We start from the raw sequence: 25,300 nt of genomic DNA on the forward strand, positions 1-25,300 counted from the left end.
CCATACCAACATTTCTCTAGGATGCACTAACCATGCGAAAATAATGTCAAAAACAAGAGCAATGAATCTGAACAATTACACTGGTCAACAAGGTTTTTGCCACAAGAACCAAAATATACTTTTCTAGTAGTTTTTAGGGTGCTGAATCCGAATCTGAAGTCAGAAAAATTTGATTGACCTTCGTTTTTGAAATATTACCGTTAGAAAATGTCAAAAAACGTAATTTTGGCTGTTTTCGAGGTTATGTTTTTATGTGGAGTAATTGTGAATAAGAACTAGTTTTATTCTTTCAAAAAATGTTTAAATCTTTCCGATATCTCTTTTATTTCCCGAGATATTTAAAATTTAAGTAGCGGTCTTTGAATCAGAAACAACACTGGCCAACCAAATTACACTTTTTTTTGCCACAAGAATCAAAATATACTTTTCTGAAGGTTTTTGGGTTGCTGAACTCGAATCCACAATCAGAAAAATACTATTAGCCGCTAATAGAATTTTTCCGATTGCGGATTTGAGTTCAGCAACTCGAAAACCTTCAGAAAATTATATTTTGGTTCTTGTGGCAAAAATTCTGTGACCAGTGACTTAAACTTTAGATTAAGTTTAGTTTCTCTTTGACTTATTAAATGAAACTTAAGATATCTCGAGCAATAAAAGAGATATCGGGAAAATTTAAAAAGTTTTTGAAAGAAGAATATCTGTTCTTATAATAACCGTTACAAATTTGTTTATAATGAATTACCCCACATAAAAACAGAACCTCGAAAACAGCCAAAATTACGTTTTTTGACATTTTCTAACGGTAATATTTCAAAAACGAAGGCCAATCAAATTTTTTTGACTTCAGATTCGGATTCAGCACCCTAAAAACTACTAGAAAAGTATATTTTGGTTCTTGTGGCAAAAAAAAAAGTTAAATTTTGTTGACCAGTGTTATTTGTGCTTGTGCTGAATTAATTATGCTGTATTAATAAATTATAAACTTTCCTCATTACAATGTTAAAAAATCGACAAAAAGTATAGAGAAAATTAAATGCAAAAAAAATTATAAATTTGACCACTTTTTTTTTTTACAGAGTGTAAGCTCATCGAAAATAGAAACAATGACTTTTGTTTATCTCAGCTGTTTTGATTACACAAAGGTGTTGGTATGATTTGTATTTGTTTTTTGTTTAAGCATTTTAGTAAAATACTTGAATTGAGTGCGCTATTTATGAAAACGACAAGAAACTTAAAAAACCTTCTTTCAATTTCTGTTAACCTGGTAATTCAGCAAAAATTTCCTGCTGAAATATTTCAAATTGGTTAAAATTGTGTCACACTTGATGTGTTCGAATTAGCTGCGTTCAAATGGAGATTTTAGTAATCTTGAACTAGATTAACTCATGCTCCCCTGTCCGAGAAAATTGGAATTGCATTGATTTATTTGAAAGAACGTTCGATTGTAAAAACAATCGCAAGCAAAGTATTCTTGAGTACATAGTACAAAGAAATGTTGTTACTTTTCGATAACTGTTTGATTTTTGTTTGTTTGCTTTTTTTCACAAAAAAAAAATATTTGACAAGATTGCATAAATGAATATTGCAATTTACGATTGCAGAAAAAAATGGAAATCCATCAAAATTATATTGATATCAAGATGAATTTATGACACTGAGATACTTATGTATTTAAAACAAAATTTGGTGTCGAACTAAAAAATTAAGAAACTTTAATTTTTTCTGTATGTTTCTATTTCACCAATTTATTTCGAAACATATGTAAAACCCATCAACACGTTAATAAAATAAAACATTATCGTCTCTCAAAATTTGAATAATGAAACGTGCCTTCTGTTTGCTAACAACTTAAATAGTTATTGTTGTTTTTATTTGAATATCCAGATATTAACATTTATTTAACTTAACTTTATCACTTGAAATAATTTTAGATTTATTTTTTATTAAATAAAAATAAAATAAAAAGAACACTTTCAAGACAGTTTTGTTAGATTTTTTGTTTTTGTTTCTGGTTTACAGTAAATTTATAATAATTATTTTTGTTTACTATAATTAAATTTTTTTTTTTATTCATCGAAAACTTAAAAATTAATATACAATTAATTAGGAACAATGAATACGTGCGGCTTACGAGGTATTATAAGAATAAATATATTTTATTATTATTTTTTTTTCTTATATAGTTCTTTTATTTTTTTATTTATTTATTTTTTTTTTAATTTTGCATTCATTCCTTTATTTTTTTTTTGGTTTTCATATCATTTGTAAAAATCGATCCATTCCATTCCATTTACAACATCTATAAAGCTCATTCTTAATTTTATATTTTTTGTTAATTTTAATTTTTTTTTTTTTGTTAATAATACATAAATATAAAACCAAATCTATATTTTCTATTTTTGTTTGTTTAAATTTATAATTATTGTTCTATAGAGAGGTACTGGTACTTTAGAACTTGTTTTATCATTTTTTTTTTGTTTTCATTTCCTTGTTTTCTATTTTGTATCTTTATGTTTTCGATTTTTTTTTTAATTTAAAAATTAAATTATTTAGAATAAACTGAACATAAAATTAAATTAATATAAATTATTATTTAATTTGAATTTTATTTTTAAATGCTGATATGTGTGTCTAACAACCTACAAAACTGGAATGTGGTGAACTATTTTATTTTGTTTAGTTTTATTTTTTTAAATAAAAGTAATATTCTGTTTGTCTTTTTATATGTTATATTTTCCCAAGGAAAAAAACTTATAGTTTATTTTTTTTTTTGTTTTTGTTTCTATTTAAATAATATTTTTGGTATTTTTTCTTTAAATTCTATCAATCAACAATACGTTCTCTGAATTTTCATCTATTTTTTTTTTTTTTTATTTCTTGTGTATATTTTTTTTTTGAAATGCTTAATTAATTGTTAATTTTTTTTTTATGAACTATAATACTTGTGTTTAAGCATTTTACAAAAAAGGAATTTCTTACAATTTGTTTTGATGTTTTTGGTTTTTTTTTGTCTTTAAATTTTACATTTTAATTAAAGAAACAATCTAGTCGACATAATTTTTTTTTTAACTTTTTTTGTCAGTCTATGATTTTTTTTTATAACAAAACTATGCTTTTTTTCTACTTTGTATTTTTTATAATTTTTTTTAATTTTTCTGTGAGTAATCATAACTTATTCAAATGAACTTTTTTGTTTGTTGTCTTTTTTTTTTATAAATATTTTTTATTTATATATTTTTTTTCTATAACATTTCGTGCAAACAAATTTTTTTTCTCGTGTTATAATAGAAAGTTGTTAATATTTTTTTAATTTATTATTTTTTTTTTAATGGTTTTGTATTTTTGTTTTTATTTCGGATTGATTAAAAAAAAAAATTTATTTAAATTTTAAATAAGAGGATAAATATTAAATATTTATTTTTAAAATTTTTGGAATATGGTGCTTTTTTATATTTTTTTTTTTATAAAAGTGTAACTAAAATGTATTAATTTTTATATAAAACAAAATTAATGTTCTAAATTAATTTTTTTTTATCTATCGAACTGGAACCATCTTTGGTGTGTCTAACTTTCTATATCATTATTTTTTGTTTAAATTTAAAAATAAAAATAAAATGAAAATTAATTTAAGGGTTGTCTTTTTAAAAATACTATTTTAAAAAAAATTTGTTTTTTTTTTTTTTTTAGTATAAACTGAATTTCGCAGAGCAAAATCAGATACTTGACCGGCACCCTTATTAAATTAACGTATTTTGCAAAACATTTGCAAAACATTTGCAAAATTTATCATATTTTTTTTTTTTTTTTTTTATTGTTACATTATATTTTTGTTTTGTTTAAAACTACTTTTTTAAAGTTTTGCAAAAATATCTATTTCAAGCAGACATATTTCTTTTTTTTTGGTTTTTCTATAATAAAGCTTTTTTTGTTTTATTTTTTTTTTTTAATTTTCTATGTAATTTTAGTAGCACTCTTAGGTTTTCTTCTTTTTTTATTTAATGGAAACCTTCTATAATATTAACCTTTTTTTTATTTTTTGGTCAACAAATTATTTATTTTCAACTTTACGTTTTTTTCTTTATATTACATTTTTGTCTTATTCTTTTTCAATAATACTGCTTTCTCTTATATTTTTTTGTAGCTTTAAATTTAAATTATGTTTTTGAGCAAATTTAATTTAAGAAAAAATTAAATTACGCAAAAATGAGGAAAGCAGTACCGGACTACTTTAAACCTCCAACCTCCAAGAAATATAAAACAGGAAAATATTCTTTTTCCAAAATATTATGTGATTGTACCCTAGCATATTCAATTTATTTGACGTCATATAGCCTATAACTAGCAGCCAAGCAAGACGCTTCCAACGATATAACATTTGTCAAATTACATTAAGTAGTTTAGAAGTTATGTGAGAACATATGATATAAATATAGACGTTCTATCATATATTCCATCACAGCTTCTAAACTGCTTATCATAATTTGACAAATGAGGTATCGTTAGAAGCGTCTTGCTTGTCCGCTAACTATAGGCTATATCAAATCAGAATAAAATGGATATATGGCACTCTCTAGAGAATAAAATCACGTTTTATATTTTTTGTACAAACACGGTTGTTTAAGCTTTTCGATAGTCCGGTTATTCATTCGATCATTTGCGTTTTCGTAACGAACATTAGTACCCCATTTTTGCATTAAAAAAAAAAAAGAAAATTTTTTTTGATACGACGAAAAAAAGAAAAATAATTTGTTCCCATCTCAAAACGAAAAACTCATTTACTAACTAATTTTCTCATATTCTAAATAAAATATGAACAAACTACACTAATTTTATATTAATTTCAACATTGTTTCTAAGAAACGCCAATGTTTTTTTTTTTTTTTTTTGGTTTGCTTGTGACTTATTTTTGTTTTGCTTTGTGTGTTTCCAATACATTTTTACATTCGAAAAAATTTCTTCAATATAATGAAATAGATTTAATATATAGTTAATATTAATTTTAGTTGTTTTTTTTTTCTTTAGTAGGTAATAGTAGTACTTATCTTGAGTTTTTCTTTTTTTTTCATTTTTTTTTTTGGTAGCAGCATTAAATTTATCCTCGCACTAAATAGCTTAACCTAAAAAAGCACAATCCTTGTTTTTTTTTTCCTTACTTTCGAAAGTAACGAAAAAAAAAATATAAAACATTAAAAAAAAAACAAACCAAACCAAATGCCTTATACATAAATTATTCAAAAATCATTCAAACCAGCCCTTTGGTTGGGTCTTGCTGCTGTTGATGATGCTGCTACTGCTACTGCTCCTGCTGCTGTTGATACTCCTTCTGTTCCTATTTGTGTAGTTTCTTGCTCCATCGTCTGCCGCTGGTGCCGACGACGCTGCCTGCTTTACATTTTATATTCTAGGATCTTGTTGGGATTCAGAAATTGTTCACGTTGTCCGGCCTCCAGAGCCGATACCGTTCGGCTCAATGAGGACATTTTATTTTTATTGTTATTGTCCTGGTGATAGCTTGAATACTGATATTGTTGCAATGGTGGATGTTGCTGTTGTTGTTGTTGTTGCTGGTGCTGGTGCACCTGCTGCTGTTGTTGCTGCTGCTGTGGCGGTGGATGATGGTGCTGCTGGTGGTGCTGTTGATGGTATTGATGTTGTTGTTGTTGCTGCTGCTGTTGGGCATCCTGAATAAATTGCTGACTGCATTCATGGACAATCCTACTGCCGGTATCCTCGTTAAGACCTTCACCCATATCACCATCGCGATTATGGGACTCACGTATGCACAATTTGGTGAATAGCCATATTCGACATCGGTATAGCAAATAGCAGCCAAAATGTACGACAAACACAAAGAGGACTGCACACACGGTCACTACGATAGCCTTGCCTGGTTTTGTCCAATCCAACAGGGGATAGATGGCTGTTTGATTTTTTCTACAAAAAAAAAAAAAAAATATGAAAAAAAAAGAATGGTTTAAAGGACATGGAAATAAAGAACAAGGATAATGTCAATTTTTTACATCATTGGAATGTGGGTAGTTGTATACGTACCTATCTGTGCCACCTGCCAAGAAGTAGATACCTGTAAAGATGGCATACGACAAACCAATGCCCATTGTCCAATAGGCATGCGACAATTTAATTGGATGTCCAACGATGGCCAAATCGGTTAACATTATCACAGAGTTGAATACATGGACCATGATGTTGAGGGCGTCAACTCGATGGATTTCTGGTTACAAAAAAGAGGATAATTTGAATTATATTTATGGGAATCGGGAAAATAAGAGATATGAAATAAAAATCAGTTGGTATGGGTTTTTATGAAATTGTTTTAGTTTATTTTCGAAAACTCGGAAAAGTACGAAAGTAAGCCACTCTTATGAAAACTTAATCTGATCAATTTCCGCTTGAAACGAGTTTTGATTTTGATTTTTTCGAAATTTTATTTTTTTTTTCTTATATTCGGAAGCAGATATTTTCGGATCAAGGTCTCGAAACAAGATTTGGTTTACAGATACAGGGTGTCCCAAAAGTAATGGATCAAACGAAATATGCTGATAGGTTAACTTAAGGGCTCTCAGAATTTGGTAACTTGTTCATCCCAAATCCTTACGGTTTTCGATTTAATGCAATTCTTGTAAAATTTCGAAAAATCCCTACTTTGCAACAGTATTTTGTTTCCTGCGCCCATTTGATTTTTTTTTTTTTTTTAATTCTTTTACAAAAACATTGGCAAATAATTAGGAACAACTAATTAATCAAAATGTTTTTTTTTCCCATACGCCATTTCGCTGCAAATTAACTAACAGTTTTAAGTTTTAGGAAGAATCAATTTCTAACATTTATTTGAGAGCAACACCGCAAAAAAAATTTGTACGGTGTGAAAATGGTTTATTATTTTAAAAAGTTGCCCTGTTATTCTAGTTTTCAAAAATGTATAAAAGTTCTCAAAGTTGCAGTTATATCGCATAGTATTACAATTTGAATTCAACAAAACAGGGTTTTTCAGAACAAAAAACAACCAAAAATAAACACATTTTCTCGAACTGTTATTTGTTTATTTTTCTTTGAACAAAAGCCTCTATTTTTGTTTGTATTTTTGCTCTGAAAAACACTGTTTTGTTGAATTCAAATTGTAATATTATGCGATATAACTGCAGCTTTGGGAACTTTTATACATTTTTGAAAACTAGAATAACAGGGCAACTTTTTAAAATAAAAAACCATACTCACACCATACAAATTTTGTTTGCGGTGTTGCTCTCAAATAAATGTTAGAAATTGATTTTTCATAAAACTTGAAACTGTTAGTTAATTTGCAGCGAAATGGCGTATGGGATAAAAAACATTTTGATTAATTAATTGTTCCTAATTATTTGCCAATAATTTTGTAAAAGAATTTTAAAAAACAAAAATCAATAATGGGCGCAGGAAGCAAAATACTGTTGCAAAGTAGGGATTTTTCGAAATTTCACAAGAATTGCATTAAATCGAAAACCGTAAGGATTTGGGATGAACAAGTTACCAAATTCTGAGAGCCCTTAAGTTCCCCTATCAGCATATTTCGTTTGATCCATTACTTCTGGGACACCCTGTATATGAGTTGGCAATAAATAGGCCTATCCATTTATGTTAAAAAATTACAAATCTATACTTTTTTAAGATTTTCGATGACCCCTTGCCTAAAAATAATGTATTTTCAAAAAAGTTCTCTAAATCCATCAAATGGTACATTACAAGAATGGCCTTTTTGAGCTCTATTCATAACTGATAACCAAAAGTTTTTTGAACGTCTGGTTGCTGAATTACATATTTGCAAGCGATTTTTTTTGTATGTTTTTTTTTACATTCGGAAGCAGATATTTTCGGATCGAGGTCTCGAAACAAGATTTGGTTTACAGATATGAGTTGGCAATAAATAGGCCTATCCAGTTATGTTAAAAAATTACAAATCTATTTTTTTAAGATTTTTGACAAAAAATCAAGGTCCTTGCCTAAAAATAATGTATTTTCAAAAAAGTTCTCTATATCCATCAAATGGTACATTAAAAGAAAGGCCTTTTTGAGCTCTATTCATAGCTGAAAACCAAAAGTTTCTTTGACATCTGGTTGCTGAATTATTTGGTATTGAAATATTTTTTTCCTTAAATTTTTTTTTTGTTCAGAACCATTCGGAACCAGATATTTTCGAATCAAGGTCTCGAAACTAGATTTGGACAGATAAGAGCTCACAATGAATAGGCCTATCCATTTATGTTAAAAAATTACAAATCTATTTTTTAAAGATTTTTGACAAAAAATCAAGGTTAACCAACCCTTGCCTAAAAATAATTATTTTCAAAAAAGTTCTCTAAATCCATCAAACGATACATTAAAAGAATGGCCTTTTTGAGCTCTATTCATAACTGATAACCAAAAGTTTCTTGAACGTCTGGTTGCTGAATTACATATTTGCAAGCGATTTTTTTTTTTGTATGTTTTTTTTTTACATTCGGAAGCAGATATTTTCGGATCGAGGTCTCGAAACAAGATTTGGTTTACAGATATGAGTTGGCAATAAATAGGCCTATCCAGTTATGTTAAAAAATTACAAATCTATTTTTTTAAGATTTTTGACAAAAAATCAAGGTCCTTGCCTAAAAATAATGTATTTCCAAAAAAGTTCTCTAAATCCATCAAATGGTACATTAAAAGAAAGGCCTTTTTGAGCTCTATTCATAGCTGAAAACCAAAAGTCTCTTTGACATCTGGTTGCTGAATTATTTGGTATTGAAATATTTTTTTCCTTAAATTTTTTTTTTGTTCAGAACCATTCGGAAGCAGATATTTTCGGATCAAGGTCTCGAAACTAGATTTGGTTTACAGATATGAGTTGGCAATAAATAGGCCTATCCATTTATCGTCGCCTGAGAATTGTTTTGTCGTATACGCCAATTTTAGAATTTTGGGAAATCGCAATTTAAGGTTTGAGCTTTTATAAAAAAAAAACTGGCCGATAGATTTTTTTCAATTTTTAATAGAATATTTTGTGCGATATCTTCTTCATATTTATGTTGTCAAAATTGTCACATCTATTTTAGTTTTCAAATTATCAAGGTTTTCATCCAAAATCAGTTTGTCGTAAACGCCACCAAAATCAACTTTTTTTCCACCCCGTACACGTACGACAAAGTAGGCGCACGTACAACATTCCAACACTAAAAAATAAATAATAAAATGTTCACAGTTCGTTTTTATTTATTAATTAAACATTTAGAAAATAGTTTCTTATTACATAGAAGTAGTATTGGTTTGACTTAGAGGCTCAATTATTAAAATAAATAGATTTAAAATAAAGAAAAACCAAAAAATATGACCATAAACATAAAAAAAATTTAAAAAATGTCTTAACAAAAAATAAAAGTCATCCTTTGGCTATGAAATTTGAAAGAAATAAAATAAAAATAAACCAAGTTTGGTTAAATTAATAAATTAATATATGGTCATAAATAAAAGTAAATTAAATAAATATCAAACTAAAGAATTTATTCTAATTTTTTGATTTGACGCTTCATAATATTCTTGGTCTGATTTAGGCATAAATATGAAAAGGCTTTTAATATCAATAATCTTATCCTTAGTTACCGAGTTAGATTTTTTTAGTAATTTGAAGACATTGGCTGAACAAATTTACAGGAGTTGCTATGGTAGACTTTTTATATGTTTTAAATATGTTTTAAATATGAGCTTTTATATTCCACTTTTCTACCGCTCGCTTTATAAAATAGTGTAAAAGTATCATCAATTTGCAAAACAATAACGTAAATTTAGCGAAGAACAATGGCGCCTTAAAAAAATAATTTTCGACCAGCAGGTGTTTTTTGCGAGCGGGTGCAATAACAAAACTCACAGCAACTCTTTTTCGCCTCGTTCACGACAACGCGCGTGAACAAAGAGGCGCCACGGGCTCGGCGCCCACGACTACAGTCGACTTGTTGATCTTGTGTGTTCGATACAAGATCAATAAGTATACAGCAATAAAACAGCAACCTTTTTTTCACTTTACTTCGTTGAAGACAGCGCGCTCGAACGAAGTGACAAGATCAATAAGTGTACAACAATAAAACAATAAAACTGCGACCTTTTTTCACTTCGCTCAAGACAACGCGCTTGAACGAAGCGGCGCCCGCGACCGTCGGTTGACTTCTTGATCTTGTGTTCGATAGAAGATCAACAAGTGTACATATTTATAAGCGGTACTTGCGACCGAGGATGAGGTCAAGTATCTAGCGGCAGAAACAAACGACAAGAACCATGACAAAATTAAATACAACATTTGAGATGTCTCTCAGATGCACTTTTTTCTTCCTTGCACCTCTAGGAATAGTGCAAAACCTCAAGTAGCGCAAAGCTTAATGCAGCCCTTAGTTTTTAAATTCGTTGTCCTTATAGCACATGAAGTCCTTATTTTCAATAAATACTTTTCTAGTAGGTTTATTATATTTGTTTATATTCTATTTGGGTCATATACCTACATACATGTAAAACAAAACAAGTTCGAAATTTTCTACCCTATCTGTTTTGTACGACGAACGACAAACCAATACTGAAGAAAAAAAAGCTGAAAAATACATAGAGTTTTTGTCGTAAACGCCAAAAGTTGGCGCTTACGACAAACCAACGCTAATCCGATGCTTATTTTGTGGATATACGACAAAATGCACACTAATTATCTCAGTAACGGTAAACGATAGGACAAATCTGATAAAAGAAATGAAAAGAGAACGTTCTAAAACCTATTACTACATATCCAGTTTAAAAAAGTGCATTTTGGCGTTTACGACAAAACAACTCTCGGGCGACGTTATGTAAAAAAATTACAAATCTATTTTTTTAACATTTTTAACAAAAAATCCAGGTCCCCTTGCCTAAAAATAATATATTTTCAAAAAAGTTCTCTAAATCCATCAAATGATACATTAAAAGAAAGGCCTTTTTGAGCTCTATTCATAGCTGAAAACCAAAAGTTTCTTTGACATCTGGTTGCTGAATTATTTGGTATTGAAATATTTTTTTCCTTAAATTTTTTTTTGTTCAGAACCATTCGGAAGCAGATATTTTCGGATCAAGGTCTTGAAACAAGATTTGGTTTACAGATATGAGTTGACAATAAATAGGCCTATCCATTTATGTAAAAAAATTACAAATCTATTATTTTTAAGATTTTCGAGAAAAAATAATGCATTTTCAAAAAACCTCAGCACCTTAAAAGGTTAAATCATTTGTAGAGTATTACATTCAGATCGGATTAAATAAATAAATTAAAGCTTTTTATATAAATGAAAATTATTTTTAAACAAAAAATTCTCTGAAGGTTACGTTTTAACCGATAAACCTACAGCTACAATCTCGAATTCAAAACCTCAACATGTCTGCAAAATGCCTGATTGTGATTGCATACACCAAAAAAAAAAAAAAAAATATTTCTTTCATGGAATTTGTGCAATAATCCCAACGTTTACATCATAAACGCACAAGCTGGAAAAATTACATTTCCACCCTTCTCCCTCCATCAAACTCCCATCACTTAACTTAAATCTCCCTACTCACTAAAAATGTCTATAAAAGGATATGACGTTGTTGTTGTTGTTGTTGTTAATTCCATGTCGAACTCATGAACCCTGACATTATTTATCAACCTTAACATTTAATCGTATTTATCGCGTTGTCCCCGCACATTTGCAAGTGCACACACAGGATATCCCTCAATCTATATATATGTGCAATGCAGAGAGTGACACAAACAAAAATCTGTAATGGCAATGTCAACTTAACTGTATACAAGAATACTTACCAGGATTATGCACCAGCAGCCAATAACACATTGTTATGATAAAGGAGTAAACAGTCGCCACAGTATACATCACCCAGTAAAGATGATGGAGGCGACTCTTCTTGGCCTGTCTGACAATCTCAAAGTCCTCCCGTTCCACCATCATGCCTTGTGTGACAATCCACGCGCCCAGCCAGGCCTGTATGGTGCACGCCAACAGGCCCCAATGGGTTAAGTAAATCCACCATTTGGCGTAGTGGTGCTCGAATTGCTCCTCCGTCCGGCCAATGTCGAGGAGAGAGCACACCAGTGCAGCAAGGCAGGTGATCGCCGTTATCCAACGATAGAACAGATAAACAATGCGAACTTGAGTGTTACGCTGCCACTGTTGGGTGTGAATCAGGAGAAGAGAAGAGAGGAGGATTTTGTTTGTCAAGTAGTAGTTCCGTGCACAGGGTGTTTCATTTGTTGTAAGTTGCGGTTTCAAACGAGGTTTTGTGGTCATGGTCGAGAGAGAGAGAGAGAGAGCGAACGAGGATTCCAAAAGACACACCGAAGGACGACAATGATAACGAAGAACATGAAATAGAAAAAAAAGAAAGACAAAGTTTTTTAATTAAAATATTTTGTGTAGACATAGGCACTGCCATTTGAGAGGAGATGGACATCCATGGACAGTGTATACAGAGTATCAATGGGTTGGTTTTTGAAAAAAAAAAATGTGGTGCAAGAGTTTTTGTTCTTATTCTGTTTTTTTTTTTTTTTTTTCTACTTGGGGCAGAGAAGTGGGATGTTGTATATTCATTCATTCGTTTTCATTCGATTCGACGACGACGACGACGACAACGATGGCGACGGATTTTTATATCTACCTACTTTTTTTTTATCGTCCTGTCGTTGTCGTCGTCGTCGGTAGTTTCTGACACGTGACACGAGTAAATGCTTTAAGGAATTGAGTTTAATGAGGTTTCTATGTTGCATTGAGAGTGTTGCAATTGGCAAAAGTTCAAACTAATTTGGGTTAAGCAAAATGGTTGACTTGACATATAATACAAAAAAAAAAGAAAAACTAAGGTGACAACTTGACCGAAGAGAGATAAATTGAGAGAAAGGTTAAATCGTTTATGTTGTTATAGAAAGACCGAAGAGAGAGAAGACACCTTTACAATATTGACAAAGTGATAAAAAGTTTTAGTGGTTATAGTAAGTTGATTAAATGGTTTGGGGGATAAGGAAGGACATTGTAAACGTGATGTAGTTATTTAACTATTAAGGTAAAAGGGTGTAATGGTTTTGGTAAAATTAGTTAGATAAAGTAGAAGTTTTAAAAAAGCTTTAAAGTCTGTAAGAGACTTTAGTGAAGTACACAGAATGTCATTAAAACATATTAGGTAGTTATAAAAAATAGATGTGGACCCAGCAGAACCATTTTTTTATAATCCGTTTACTTCAATACTTATTTGCTTCAAAACAAATGCCCTATTAATATAACTTTTCAATTATGTTAATAGGTAACAATTGGGTAGCTTATTACCCAGCCTAAAACGATTTGAATTGACTCGAAAAATGGCCTGATTTGTAGATTATTTTTTACCCTTTCTGACCCAGTGTTACTCTCATGTAAAATAGGTGTATTTAAAAACTCCTAAGAAATATTCACGATAATACTCAAAAAAACATTTTTTAATATTGATTTTCATAGTTTGGGTTCGAAAGGGTTAAGTAGTCATCATCTTTAGGTAAATTTCTTACAAACTTCTTATATACCTATAAGTCTTAAAAATCTGCTACAAGAGAATGAAATCCTCAAAAAATTCTCGGCTTGAGAAAATTAAAAAAGTTCGATAAGTAAATTTCCAAAATTCCTGCCCGCACACCATTGCCACCAGCTTTTCAATACAAAAAGAATTATCAAAATTGGTTCACTCAGTCTAAAGTTATGAGGTAACAAACACAAAAAAAAAAAGAAATCATGTGTGCAATTCACACGTGGTAGAAGTGAAAAAGAAAAAATCTACCTATTTTTTATTCTATCTCCTTAAAATACATGTTTTTTATATAACAACCTATATTAATTTTATATCATCTGAAAGCTTATTGTTTCAGCTCAAAATATTTATATCGTCCATGTCTATGCAACATCTACAAAAAGAGATCATTTTTTTCAAACCAAATCACTTTTCATCAAAAAAGCAAAAAAATCAATCTTTTTTCTCTTTTAACACCATTAAATATATTTTTTTAAATGACAACCTATAGTAAATTTTATATCATCTGAAAGGTTATTTCACCTTTTATATGACGTATGAATCATATTTCTACCATGCCTAGAAATAAAATAAGAATTTTTTAAAGCCAACTATGTCGAAATTTCAAGCTGAGATTACGGTAATTCCTACACTGGTCATCGTCAACAGATCTTCACAAGTGTTTTGAGGTATTTTGCAAGTTTTTCAATTTAAGATTGTGTAACTTGTAGAGCTCGTACAGTTAACTGTGATATATCAAATGAAAGGTTATGTTACCAGCATGCGTATTAAAGTTAAATCAAATTTGTATGTGCACTACATCAAAAGATATAACGTGTGTAGAAAAAGAACATTTTTTTACCGTTATCTCAGAATTTTGAATATGAAATTAATAATAAATTAATGAAATTTTGTACATTTATAGTTTATTTAATTTCCTATCTACAGTACAAATTTCATTCATCTATCTATTAAAACAAAAAAGTTATAACAAGTTGAATGTTCGTGTCGCGTTTTCGTTTCATCTTGTTTCAAATCACTACGATACTAAAGAAGTTTTCACTTCAAACAAAAAAAAATATATAGACGAATACCTCCTCCTTTTTGGAAATCGGTAAAATAAAGTAAAATACAAAATTTGCAAGCAAAGGACCTACTCCTAAATTTTTGTGGAATTCTTGACAAAAAATGTCTTAGGTAAAACATGTTTCTTATGAATGTCAGGACGTTTGAAATTCCTTACACCAAAAAAAAAAAACGTATGAATATTATATTAATTGTGAATGTTCCACATCTCACTTTCATAAGTTACTATTCAATTCTATTATGTGAGTTTAAACAGAAAAAAAAAATCATTCTCATCCATTTTAATAGCCTGTTTTCACTACTGCTCAAAAATAATTTCGCAAATTAGGTCAGTTCGAATTCCAAGTTCTAAAAATTTCCTGTACGATTTTAAATTCGAAATGAGATAATTTGCGAATTTTTCTCATTTGGGCTCGAGTGAAAATGGGCTATAAGGGTAAAGTGTTATATGGTTTACTTTTTACTTTTCATTGAATTTTAACATTAGCTCCCGATCGCTTAAAACTGTTGCAATTTTATTTTAGAAGTTTAAATCAAGAACTTAAAAGGTATATTTACTATAGGTATTACTAATGACATTGAAATACAAAATATCTTAATCTCCTGCGATGACGGAAATAAAATAAAACTGTTACCCACAATCAGTGATTCATTAAGAAGTCTCATTTTTTTTTCTCCCTAAAGATATCGAACGAAGACTCATAAAGAAACGGAATATCGGGACAAAATCGGGATATTTTTTTAAATCGAGACAGATATCGGGACAGGTGTCTCTTATTTGGGGTATATCGCGTAAAAGCAAAAAAAAAGATGCAGAATTGCACCTAGAGCTCTACCTTGTGGTACCCCAGCTAGTATTTCGTTTAATATTGTATACCTACTCTTTTCCGTGTCTAACGTGGAAAATCCAATTTTCTAGATATTGTTTAAGAACTGTCTGTAGGAGGATCCTTACTAATTTGTTTCTTCAAAGTTTGACTCAGTGTGTACAAAATATAAGTGTGTTATGAAGATGTTGTCAGGGATTACTTACAGCGATAAACTTACAACTACAGTTACGTACACCAATCTACTTATTTTGATCTGTTATAAACTGCTTTGCGAAAACCCTGATACTAATCGTTGTATTGCATAAGAACATTATTAGACCTCACTTGCTGCTCTTGGCTCTTAAATCAAAGCGAAAAAAAAAAATTATTACGAAACGTCTAACTCTCTCAAAGTCTTATATAACTTTCAACGTCGTTTTCAACATATTCTCAACGAAATCCTTTAATTACTTTCAAGAGCCTGTTAGTTTGTGCTGCTCGTAAGTTCTTCTTACTTCACTAACTGCACTTGAAAATGCAAATCCATAAATAGGAAGGTACCTCCAAAACCCACCTTTATGCAAATCCTCTGATAGGTACACTCTCTCTCTGTGATACATTTCTTTATTCAGCTTTCAACTTTATGTAAGGTGAAGTGTTTGTTTTGCATCGTGTGGGGTAAAATTGTTGGTATGAGATGTACCTGTACGCTAATTGACCTCAACCAGTGCGGAACAAGATGATTTCTTTTTTTTTTCTGCCATCAAAGTTGACTGTTGCACAACTGTCAAGTATAGCAAAAGTACTCTTGTCCTCAAATGTATCTTTCTTTCTCTTGCATAGGAAAACATCAGAGAAACATGGGATGACACATCCTTAGAAAATACACATTTGCCCAATTAACCTTGACAAACAATGACATGACGATGACAATCAACATCATGAAAAGGATTTTTGTAGGTATATATTTTTGTTTAGTTTTTTTTTCTAAAAACAGAAACGGTTTGTTGGGATGCGAGAATATTTCACACAAAATAGACCCAAGTCCAGGTCAGGTCACCTACTTTTTAAGTTTTCAAAAAAAACATATACATTTCCCCACACTGCCGCATGTCCTACTACAAAAAAAATTATTGCCATTGAGACTAAGTTGCTATCCAGTTTTCGAAAAGAGGATGTTAAACAGAACAAGTTCTCTTCTCAAAAGCCTCTGTTTTCTATTCTCTGTTATTGTTTATGTTGTTGTTGTTGTTGTTGTTGTTATTGTTGATGTCCTTATTCTAGTGATGAGTCTACACAAGATTTAAGTGCGTTCTTGAGTTACTATAAAAAAAAATAATTCCTTAAAAAGATACAGTTAAATAGAAAAACTAACATTTCTGCACTCAAGTTTTGTTGGTATAAAAAAAAAATACAAAAAATGTATACAAACAAAAATATGTTTCCAAAGACTTTAGGTCAAGGTAAATGAGAGTTTTATTTTATTTTTTTATGTTGGTGTGTGTAAATGTTATATATGATAGTGTTGGGAGGAAATTTATTGAAAGCCAAGAGTTAAAGAGAGCTTTCAAATGAAACGGTGAAAGTTATTTTAGTTGAATAGCTGTCGTTTGATATATTCAATGGATGCCATTAAGTTCAAAATGGGATAAGCTGCGACGAGTAAAGTGTTGTAAGGAAAGGGACATTTTTTTTTTCGTGTTACATGCTGTTTTCGAACGACTGACGACGACTGACTAGGTAACCTATATAATGTCACAAGTCAAATAGAAAGCTCTCTTCTGTGTAGAATATTCTCGCACTCTCTTGTAAGTTATAATGAATTGAAGGCTATTAACACTTAGTTTGGCAAAATGAAAGGATTTATGGGTTTTGTACCAGAGGTTACACGCAGCAGGATATCGATATTGGGGAGAAATTGGAAAGTCTCTTTAGAGTATTCAATGACTTTTGATGAGAAAATTGTAACATTTTGAATGAAAAAGCTTCATGTAATGAATTATGTTAAACATGTGTATACGTTGTTTTATTGGGCTCGATAAAAACCTTGGGCACTCTAAGTTTATCTGCAGTTGAAAGAGTTTACATTGAACGCATGATTGAGAAAGCGTTTATTTTGCATTGATCTTCTAGAAATGCTAGAAAACATTGGATCTTTAACAATTTTTCGGTTCTGCCTCCGAGGAGAGCAAGTCAAAGAGAAAATACAGACTCTTCAGTCTCCATCTATCAAGGTCTTTAAAACCAAACTCCAAAAAAAAAAATTAAACCTCAAATATCATACATTTTGGCTGAAAATTAATTGTTTTAAGCATTTGAGTAGGGTTACTGTGTTTTTGCTCGTATTTTAGAGGCGGCACTCAAAATTTTTTAAGATGAAGGGAGTGTCAGCTAAGTTAAATTTTAATGAATATTTTACCCTCTTAATACATGTATAAATAGCACTGGTTTACAGACAAAATGGACACTCAATCCCACTACTTTTTCTTACGTACTTTGACCTCAGTAACTCGGAAATCACTTCAAAAAAAATAAATTACGATGGCTCCGTTTTCGAGATATAATTTTTCAAAGTTTTTTGTCGTTTTTTTTTTCCAGCATACTTAGTATTCAGGCTATATCTTGAGTAATGACGATCAATTTGAACAGAAAAACCGGCACCTGATCACTCAAGATGTTTAAGTGCACTGTATCAAAACATTTTTAAAAAATCGTTTTTTAAAGGAAATTTTTGCCAAAAAAAAAATTTCTTAATGAAATAAAAAGTCTAAATCATTCGAATACTCATAGTTTTAAATTTTTTTACTTGCGATATAGGTACTATATATCAATTTATGCATTCGTACAAAAAAAAAGTTGAGATAACATTTTTCCATGACATTACGATGATAGACAATGCGAAAAAAGTGGGTCCCGGAAGTCCGTCTGTCCGTCTGTCTGTCAGTCTGTCTGTCTGTCTGTATAAGGAACTAGAGCCTAAACGGATGGACCGATTGACTTCAAACTTGCTATGTAGCAGTTTTTGGAGACTCTCCAGAGGGGTTTTTGGAATTAATTTTTTTGGACCAAAAATAACGGTACCTGTCATACAAAAATTTCGGAAAAGTTTAATTTTACGAAAACGGCTCCAACGATTTTGTTAAAAAAATTAAAATGTTAGTTTTTAAACAAGATCTATCTTTTGAAGAAAAAATTTTTTTTTGAAAATCATTATTAACGGTACCTGCCATAGGACCGCTTTTTTCAAATCGGATTTTCTGCAAAACTACTTATTGTATTTCAACGAAATTTTTTATACAAAAGCATTTATACAATTTTAATATAAGCCAAAAATAAAATTTTGAAAAAAATTATTTTTGGATTTTTAAAAAAATTTTGAAATTTTTTTTTTGAAAAATCAAATTTTCGAAAACGGGATATTGAATTTTTTTGAAATTTTGTTTTAGATGTTGATTAGTTATTTCTACAAAATGGCATACCAGTTTTATTTTTAAACTTTTTTTCAAAAAATTATTTATAAAAAATTAGTTTTTTAAAAAACGGCTCTAACGATTTTGAAATTTTTTTTTCTAAAAATGCACCTTAATATATCAAATAAAATTGCATACTTGTTTTGTGGGGCGATTTGATTTCAGATATTGTTTTATTTTTTTGAAAAATGAATTTTTGTTTTGTTTTTTTTTTTTTTTTTTTTTTTTTATGTACCTACATTTCCAAAGTTTCTATATAAAAAGTCTTAAATATTTAAGCAACTTGAACTCTAAGAGCAAGTTCGTGCGACCCAGTCGTGCATTTTATTTTGTAACGATCAATATTTTCTACTCTTTTTTTTACTTTTTGTGTTTTTGTCTATACTTTGAAAAGGAAGCAAAATTTGAAAATTTTTATTAAGTAATTTTTTGTAAATAATTAAATTTCCTATGTATCCTGTTAAAAAAATTTTAAATTTAAAATTTTGTAAAAAACTAAAGAAAAACTATTCAAAAAAAAAGAAAAAAAAATGATATTTTTGATGTTTTTACTAAATAGTCTATTTTTATCCTTTGAGCATTTATAGATATTTAACATGTAATGGAGAAAAGAAACTACTTTATCTTTCAACATAATGGTCACAAAAATTGAATATGGCTAGAATTGAATAAAATATGGACTTTCAAAATCTACTGTTTTTGGTCTTTTGAGCCATTTTTCTGTTCATATTGATCGTTTATTACTCAAGATATAGCTCGAATATTAAATATGGTGGGAAAAAAGACGACAAAAAAATTTGAAAAATCATATCTCGAAAACCAGTCCATAAACATTTTTTAGGTAAGATTTTCGAGTTTCCTGGACTCAAAATTATATGAAAAGTATAATGGCTCTTGGTGTCCAAAATTTTTTTATTTTTTTGTAAACTAGTGTAATTATACATTTTTTTTTTTAACATTTGAATAGGGTTGCCATATTTGTAGGCCAGCATTCCTTATATTATTTTATTAATTTTTTCACTATTTAGACTTTTGTTTGGCATTTAAAAAAAATTATCTGACAATTTTTCCTCTCCAACAGGGTTGCCAAATTTTAAATGTGTCAACCCTATTTTTATCATTTCCAATTGTAAGGAAAAAATCCTTATTGAGTACTGCATCCTTTGGAAGAAAGAAGAACCTGGGGAAATATTGTCAAATAAATTCTGAGTCAGGCAGGGTTGCATTATGTCACCAACTTTTTTTAAATTGATTATAAACGAAAAAGAGGAATATGGTATGGTTTGATTTCATTAATTCCTTGAAGGGTTAAATGAAATTTGTTTTGAACATTTTTAACCCAAACAATAGCTCTTAAAGTTCTAAAAAACAACCTATCATTTAAAGAAAAAAAATCAAAACTTGTATTTTCGTTTGTTCAAATTCTTAGTATTTCAATCGAAAATTCTGTTTCCTGATTCTTGATGTCAGAAAACATAGAAGAAGATATATTTTCCATAGAAAATATCATAAAAACTGAAAAATTGAAAATCTCATTCATTTCTCATAATTTCCAAATTCATAACCTTTTGCTTTGCAAAACACAGAAACAAGCAAAAACATCAAAAACATTGCAAATTTCCTTTTTTTTTCCATTCCAAAAGAAGAGAATTCAATTTGAAATAGAACACAATTTATGGAGTTTGTGTTGTCGTCGTCATTTTGAATATATCCTCAAGAGAAATCAATATTGCCCAATGTGCGTATAGTATGCCTATACAAAGCAACTATACAAAGAATTGTATGCGTAGTTGGATACGTTTTTGTTCGGAGATGAAAATTGGACCAATCAATTTTAATTCGAGATAGGATTTCCCACAAAACAACACTATACCATCATTTTTACGAGTATAGGTACCAGCCTTTGCATTGAAGTAGAGAATTTATTGAGAAGAAGGCAACTCTTGTATAGTTTAGAAAATAAAGTTGCAATTGGAGCTTTGTGTTTTTCGAAGTGAAATATGTTCCACATTCTTTTAGACATAACATATTTTGCCATTTCAAAAAACATTTATATTCCACATTGTATAGCACTCAATTTTTCTCTCTAATACAGTATGGAACCCATTCATTTGAAATATCACAAAAATTAATTTTAAGTCAAAAGGATAAAATTTACATTCCACAGTTCATCTTTTTGGTCAGGCTTATTATAAACTTCTCGTGGTATAAAATTTGAACACGTTCCACAGCATTTTACATACCATATTTTTGATTACGAAGTGAAACCGATTGAAATAAAAAATTGGAGCCTATGAATGAAAAATGGACTGAAACTTTTAAATTTACATTCCACAACAGTTTTTTTTTAAGGACACAAATTCCAAACACTAATTAATACAGCCTTTTAAAAATTGTTTTTGAAAGAAATTTGGCTAAGTGGAACGTAAAAACTTACATTCCACAGTACCCAAGTTGCTACAAAATGTGTTAGTTACAAAAATTTAAACATTTTAATGTCACTCTTGGGTATTACATTGTATACCAAAACCGCCATTTGCTATTGTGGAACGTATTTTTTTTTTTCTTCTTGATATGTATAAATTGTGAAACTAAAAGGATAATTCAACCACTCAAAACTCTCCAAGTCAGACTATTTATAATTTTCTTTTCCTCAACAAAATACAAAACTATAACCCCTTTAATGAATTCCCAAGTGAAAAACTAATAAACTTAATAAAAAAAAAAACAACTCACCTGACACAAATAGAAATTGTGTCGATGCACATGCTCCGATGAGAATTCTGGAAAACAACTATTCCACAATTTGCTGACCATCATTCTATTTGTTGGTGGACAATTTGCTGTAATATCTGTATCTTCTTCTTCGCCTGTTCCTCCTCCTCCACCTGCTCCTCTATGGGGTAACTCAGAATCAGCCCCGTTGCTACGATAGATTTTACCAATAATTGCTGTTGCTGCCGATGTTGATTTGATGCCAGTTCCACTGCTAGCCGTTTGATAATCGACTCCAGGAGCGCTGTGCAATTTACAGCGACTGCTATCAATTGCAGGTGTATTTGTTGTTTTTGTAATGCCACAGCTACTAACTCCGCTAATATTACAAATGCCACCAACGCCAACGTTACCAACAATAAAATCACCACCAACAATACCTCCGACACCGGAAACACCTCCGCCGCCGCCGCCGCCACCACCTCCTAAAACTACACTCTCGGTACTAACGCTCACCGCACTATTATAGTGTCCGGTGCAGGCCGATATACTATTAAGCGTACCGACACTATGATGCGTGTCAGTACGCTCTGTTGCTCGGGAAATTATACTCTGGCCACTGCTCGGCTCTGGGCATACGTACAGCGAATAAGCCAATTTGATGTGATTTGATATTTATACTGCTTGCAGCAATAAGGACGATTTCAACAATCTTCTATGTGTGGTTGGCTTGTATGATGACGTGAAGACCTGAAAATGAACAAAAGACAGGGGTTAGATACAATATTGTGGTTTTTGTAGTAAGTGGTTTAGTGGGGAAATGGCTAAAAGTTAGTTTGGACGTGAACTGGAACACCAATGAACATCTGGTGTTGTTTGGTTGTAATATGGGAGTAAATGGGTTTAATATAAAATCTTACAATTTATAAACCATTGATATTTCTTGGAGGTCTTTAAAAGTTCAGTACTGCAACGACAATACGGTTTATCATGAAACCAACGAAGATTATAAATACAAATAATCTCGCACTGAAGCCACTTTGGTTTTGTTTGAAGAAATTTCCTTATCGATTTCAAATATAAACTGGACCTTCATATTTGCAAATATAAAAACGAACTCGCTAATAAGGTCAACAATACAAAATTTAGGTGCAAGTGTACCTAAACAATGGATGAGGTAGTAAGTGCAAACGCACTCGGTCTTTATGACTATACTTTTATTTTAATCGACGAAAGATTGCAAATTTTGATAAGTCTCGCAGTTTTTGGCAATCATGTCACCGAGTCTCACTAAATTGAGATAATAATGTTTTCATTTGGAGGCCAAACATTTTTTTGTAATCTTTGAACGGTTTTGGTTATTTGTTTATTATTAATATTTATCTTGTTTGATTACCAAACATAAGTTATTTGACCATTGCTGCCACTTTAAAATTTAAATATAAACAAAATGATAGAAAGGTGTTTTTTTATAAACATTAAACAAAAGCCTAAACTTGGTATGTAGCATTTTTTGGAGACTCTCCAGAGGGGTTTTCGGAAATAATTTTTTTTTTTTTTGGTCAAAAGTACCTGTCATGTAACAATTTCGAAAAAAATAATTTTCTTGAAAACGCCTTCAACGATTTTGTTTAAAAAATTCAAATGTTAGTTTTTAAGCATGGTCTATCTTTTCATAAAAATTTTTTTTTTTTTCGAAAATCATTTATTAACGGAAACGTTCTTTTTTTTCAAAACTGATTTTCTGCCAAACTGCTAAATCAATTTCAACGAATTTTCTTATACAAAAGCATTCATATAATTTTAATATTTATATTAGACATAAAAATTTGAAAAAAAATAATTTTTGGATTTTTAAAAAAATATTGAAATATCAAATTTTCGAAAACGGGACACTGATTTTGTTTTTGAAATTTAAGTTTTAGATGTTGATAAGTAATTTCAGCAAAATGGCATATTTTTGATTTTTTTTTTTAAATCATAAAAAAAATAGGTTCTTCTTCTTCTTCTTCCTTTATCATAACCTTCCCACGTTACTGCTTCACACTTGTGATCCGCCTGTGGGGTTCGCCGGGTTGACCTCAGAAATCGGCGGCAAGCCTCCCGGTTTTGTATTGTTCCGTTTCTGAGGCCAACTGAATGCTGGTGTTTTTGCATTTGCTTGTACCAGGAGTTTTTAGGCCTACCTTTCTTTTTATTTCGTGTTGGAACGTTATACAAAAAAATAGGTTAGTTATTTTTTAAAACGGATCTAATGATTAAAAATTTTGTTTTCTAAAAATCTTCCCAAAATTATAAAAGAAATCAAATTGCATACTTGTTTTGGAGCTCGATTTGTTTTCAGGTGTTGTTTTTTACCTTTGAAAAACGATTTTTTTTTTGTTTTTTTGTTCACATAAATTTTTTAAATTTCTATAAAAACTCTTCTACACTGAGGGAAAAGCCACCATAAAACAACGTGAAATCAATGGAAACCACATTGATTTAACTATTATTCGGAATGATTTTGCGTTGAAGATGAAAAAGGTTGATTTTTGATGGTTTCGTATCTTAAAGTCACATAAATCAAAGTAGTTTATCTTTGAAACAACGACGTTTCAACTTCAATTTATTTTTTCCCTCAGTGTATTCAACATTTTGGCAACTTAAACTTTCTCCTTGTGAAAAGACACCCTGTTACGGAAAAAAATGTATAGACTCTTTGATTCCAAATAAATAAATGTTTGTCCAGTCTCAAGAGGCTAATCATTTTTTTTATTTAATGCTATTTTTACCTGTATTATAAGTGAAACCACAGAAAAATATGTAGTTAAATTGAACAATAGGTATACGATGTCCAGAATTAGTGCATTAACATTTTTGGCCCGAAGAATTCGAATATTGTATTCACAATTCCGAAAAAAAAAAATATTTTCACCTTTTTTGTGACCACTTTTTTGAAAAATCGTAATTTTTTTATTTTTGTCCTGCCAAATTCGCACCCGTGTGCCGACAGAGAGATATTGATAGCCTTATCTATGCATGACTCACTCTCCAAAATATATACACATCATCTATACATCATTCTATACAAAATATCGCATTGATTTCTTAAAAAAGAAGTCCAAAAACAGCAAATTTTGACTTTTGAACAAATAAAAAAAAAATTTTGCTTTCAAATACAGAAAATACACTTTAAAAAAAGTGCACATTTTACTTTTTTTTTAACCCAATAGAAAATCCGACATTTAGAATTTTTAATATCGGAATATTTTCCGAACTAAAGTCAGAAACAAAAATATATAGGTATTTTTTTTTTGTAGGAATCATGTGAACTTTTTGAGAAATTACATCGTTTAAGACTCAAAAAAGCCGGTATTTTGAACTCATATATTTTTGAATATTAGGATTTTGATAATTTTTTAATTATTAATCAAACGTATATCACCGAAAAAAAAAATCAATATCAATTTAACATTTTTTTAATATCAGCCAAAAATGCTCTATAAAATGTGTTTTATGATATTTAAAATGTTAAAACAACATTTTTATTATCAAAATGATATTTAAATGTCACATTTTGGAAATTTTTTTTTGACATTTTATTATCATTTTTTCATATCAATTTTTCATTCCAAATTATTGCAAAAAATATTAAATAAAAAATTCTTAATGTGT

General features: G+C 29.8%; 1 protein-coding gene across 4 annotated transcripts in view; it reads right to left on the minus strand.

Moving 5' to 3' along the window:
• Positions 1 to 4,997: 4,997 nt before the first annotated feature.
• The window catches only part of LOC129913732 (protein rolling stone), a 160,552-nt gene continuing 140,249 nt past the window's right edge, over positions 4,998 to 25,300 (minus strand). For all 4 annotated transcript variants that reach the window (XM_055992549.1, XM_055992546.1, XM_055992547.1 and 1 more), the window contains exons 4-7: positions 21,665 to 22,393; positions 11,837 to 12,200; positions 6,052 to 6,232; positions 4,998 to 5,934 (exon numbers count right to left, since the gene is read on the minus strand). In XM_055992549.1, coding sequence (XP_055848524.1) covers positions 5,388 to 5,934; positions 6,052 to 6,232; positions 11,837 to 12,200; positions 21,665 to 21,748 — 1,176 coding nt within the window. In that variant the 5' untranslated portion in view covers positions 21,749 to 22,393 and the 3' untranslated portion in view covers positions 4,998 to 5,387. The remainder of the gene's footprint in view (positions 5,935 to 6,051; positions 6,233 to 11,836; positions 12,201 to 21,664; positions 22,394 to 25,300) is intronic.

This window comes from Episyrphus balteatus, chromosome 3 (assembly GCF_945859705.1).
Source record: "Episyrphus balteatus chromosome 3, idEpiBalt1.1, whole genome shotgun sequence".
Classification (NCBI taxonomy): Eukaryota; Metazoa; Arthropoda; class Insecta; order Diptera; family Syrphidae; genus Episyrphus; species Episyrphus balteatus.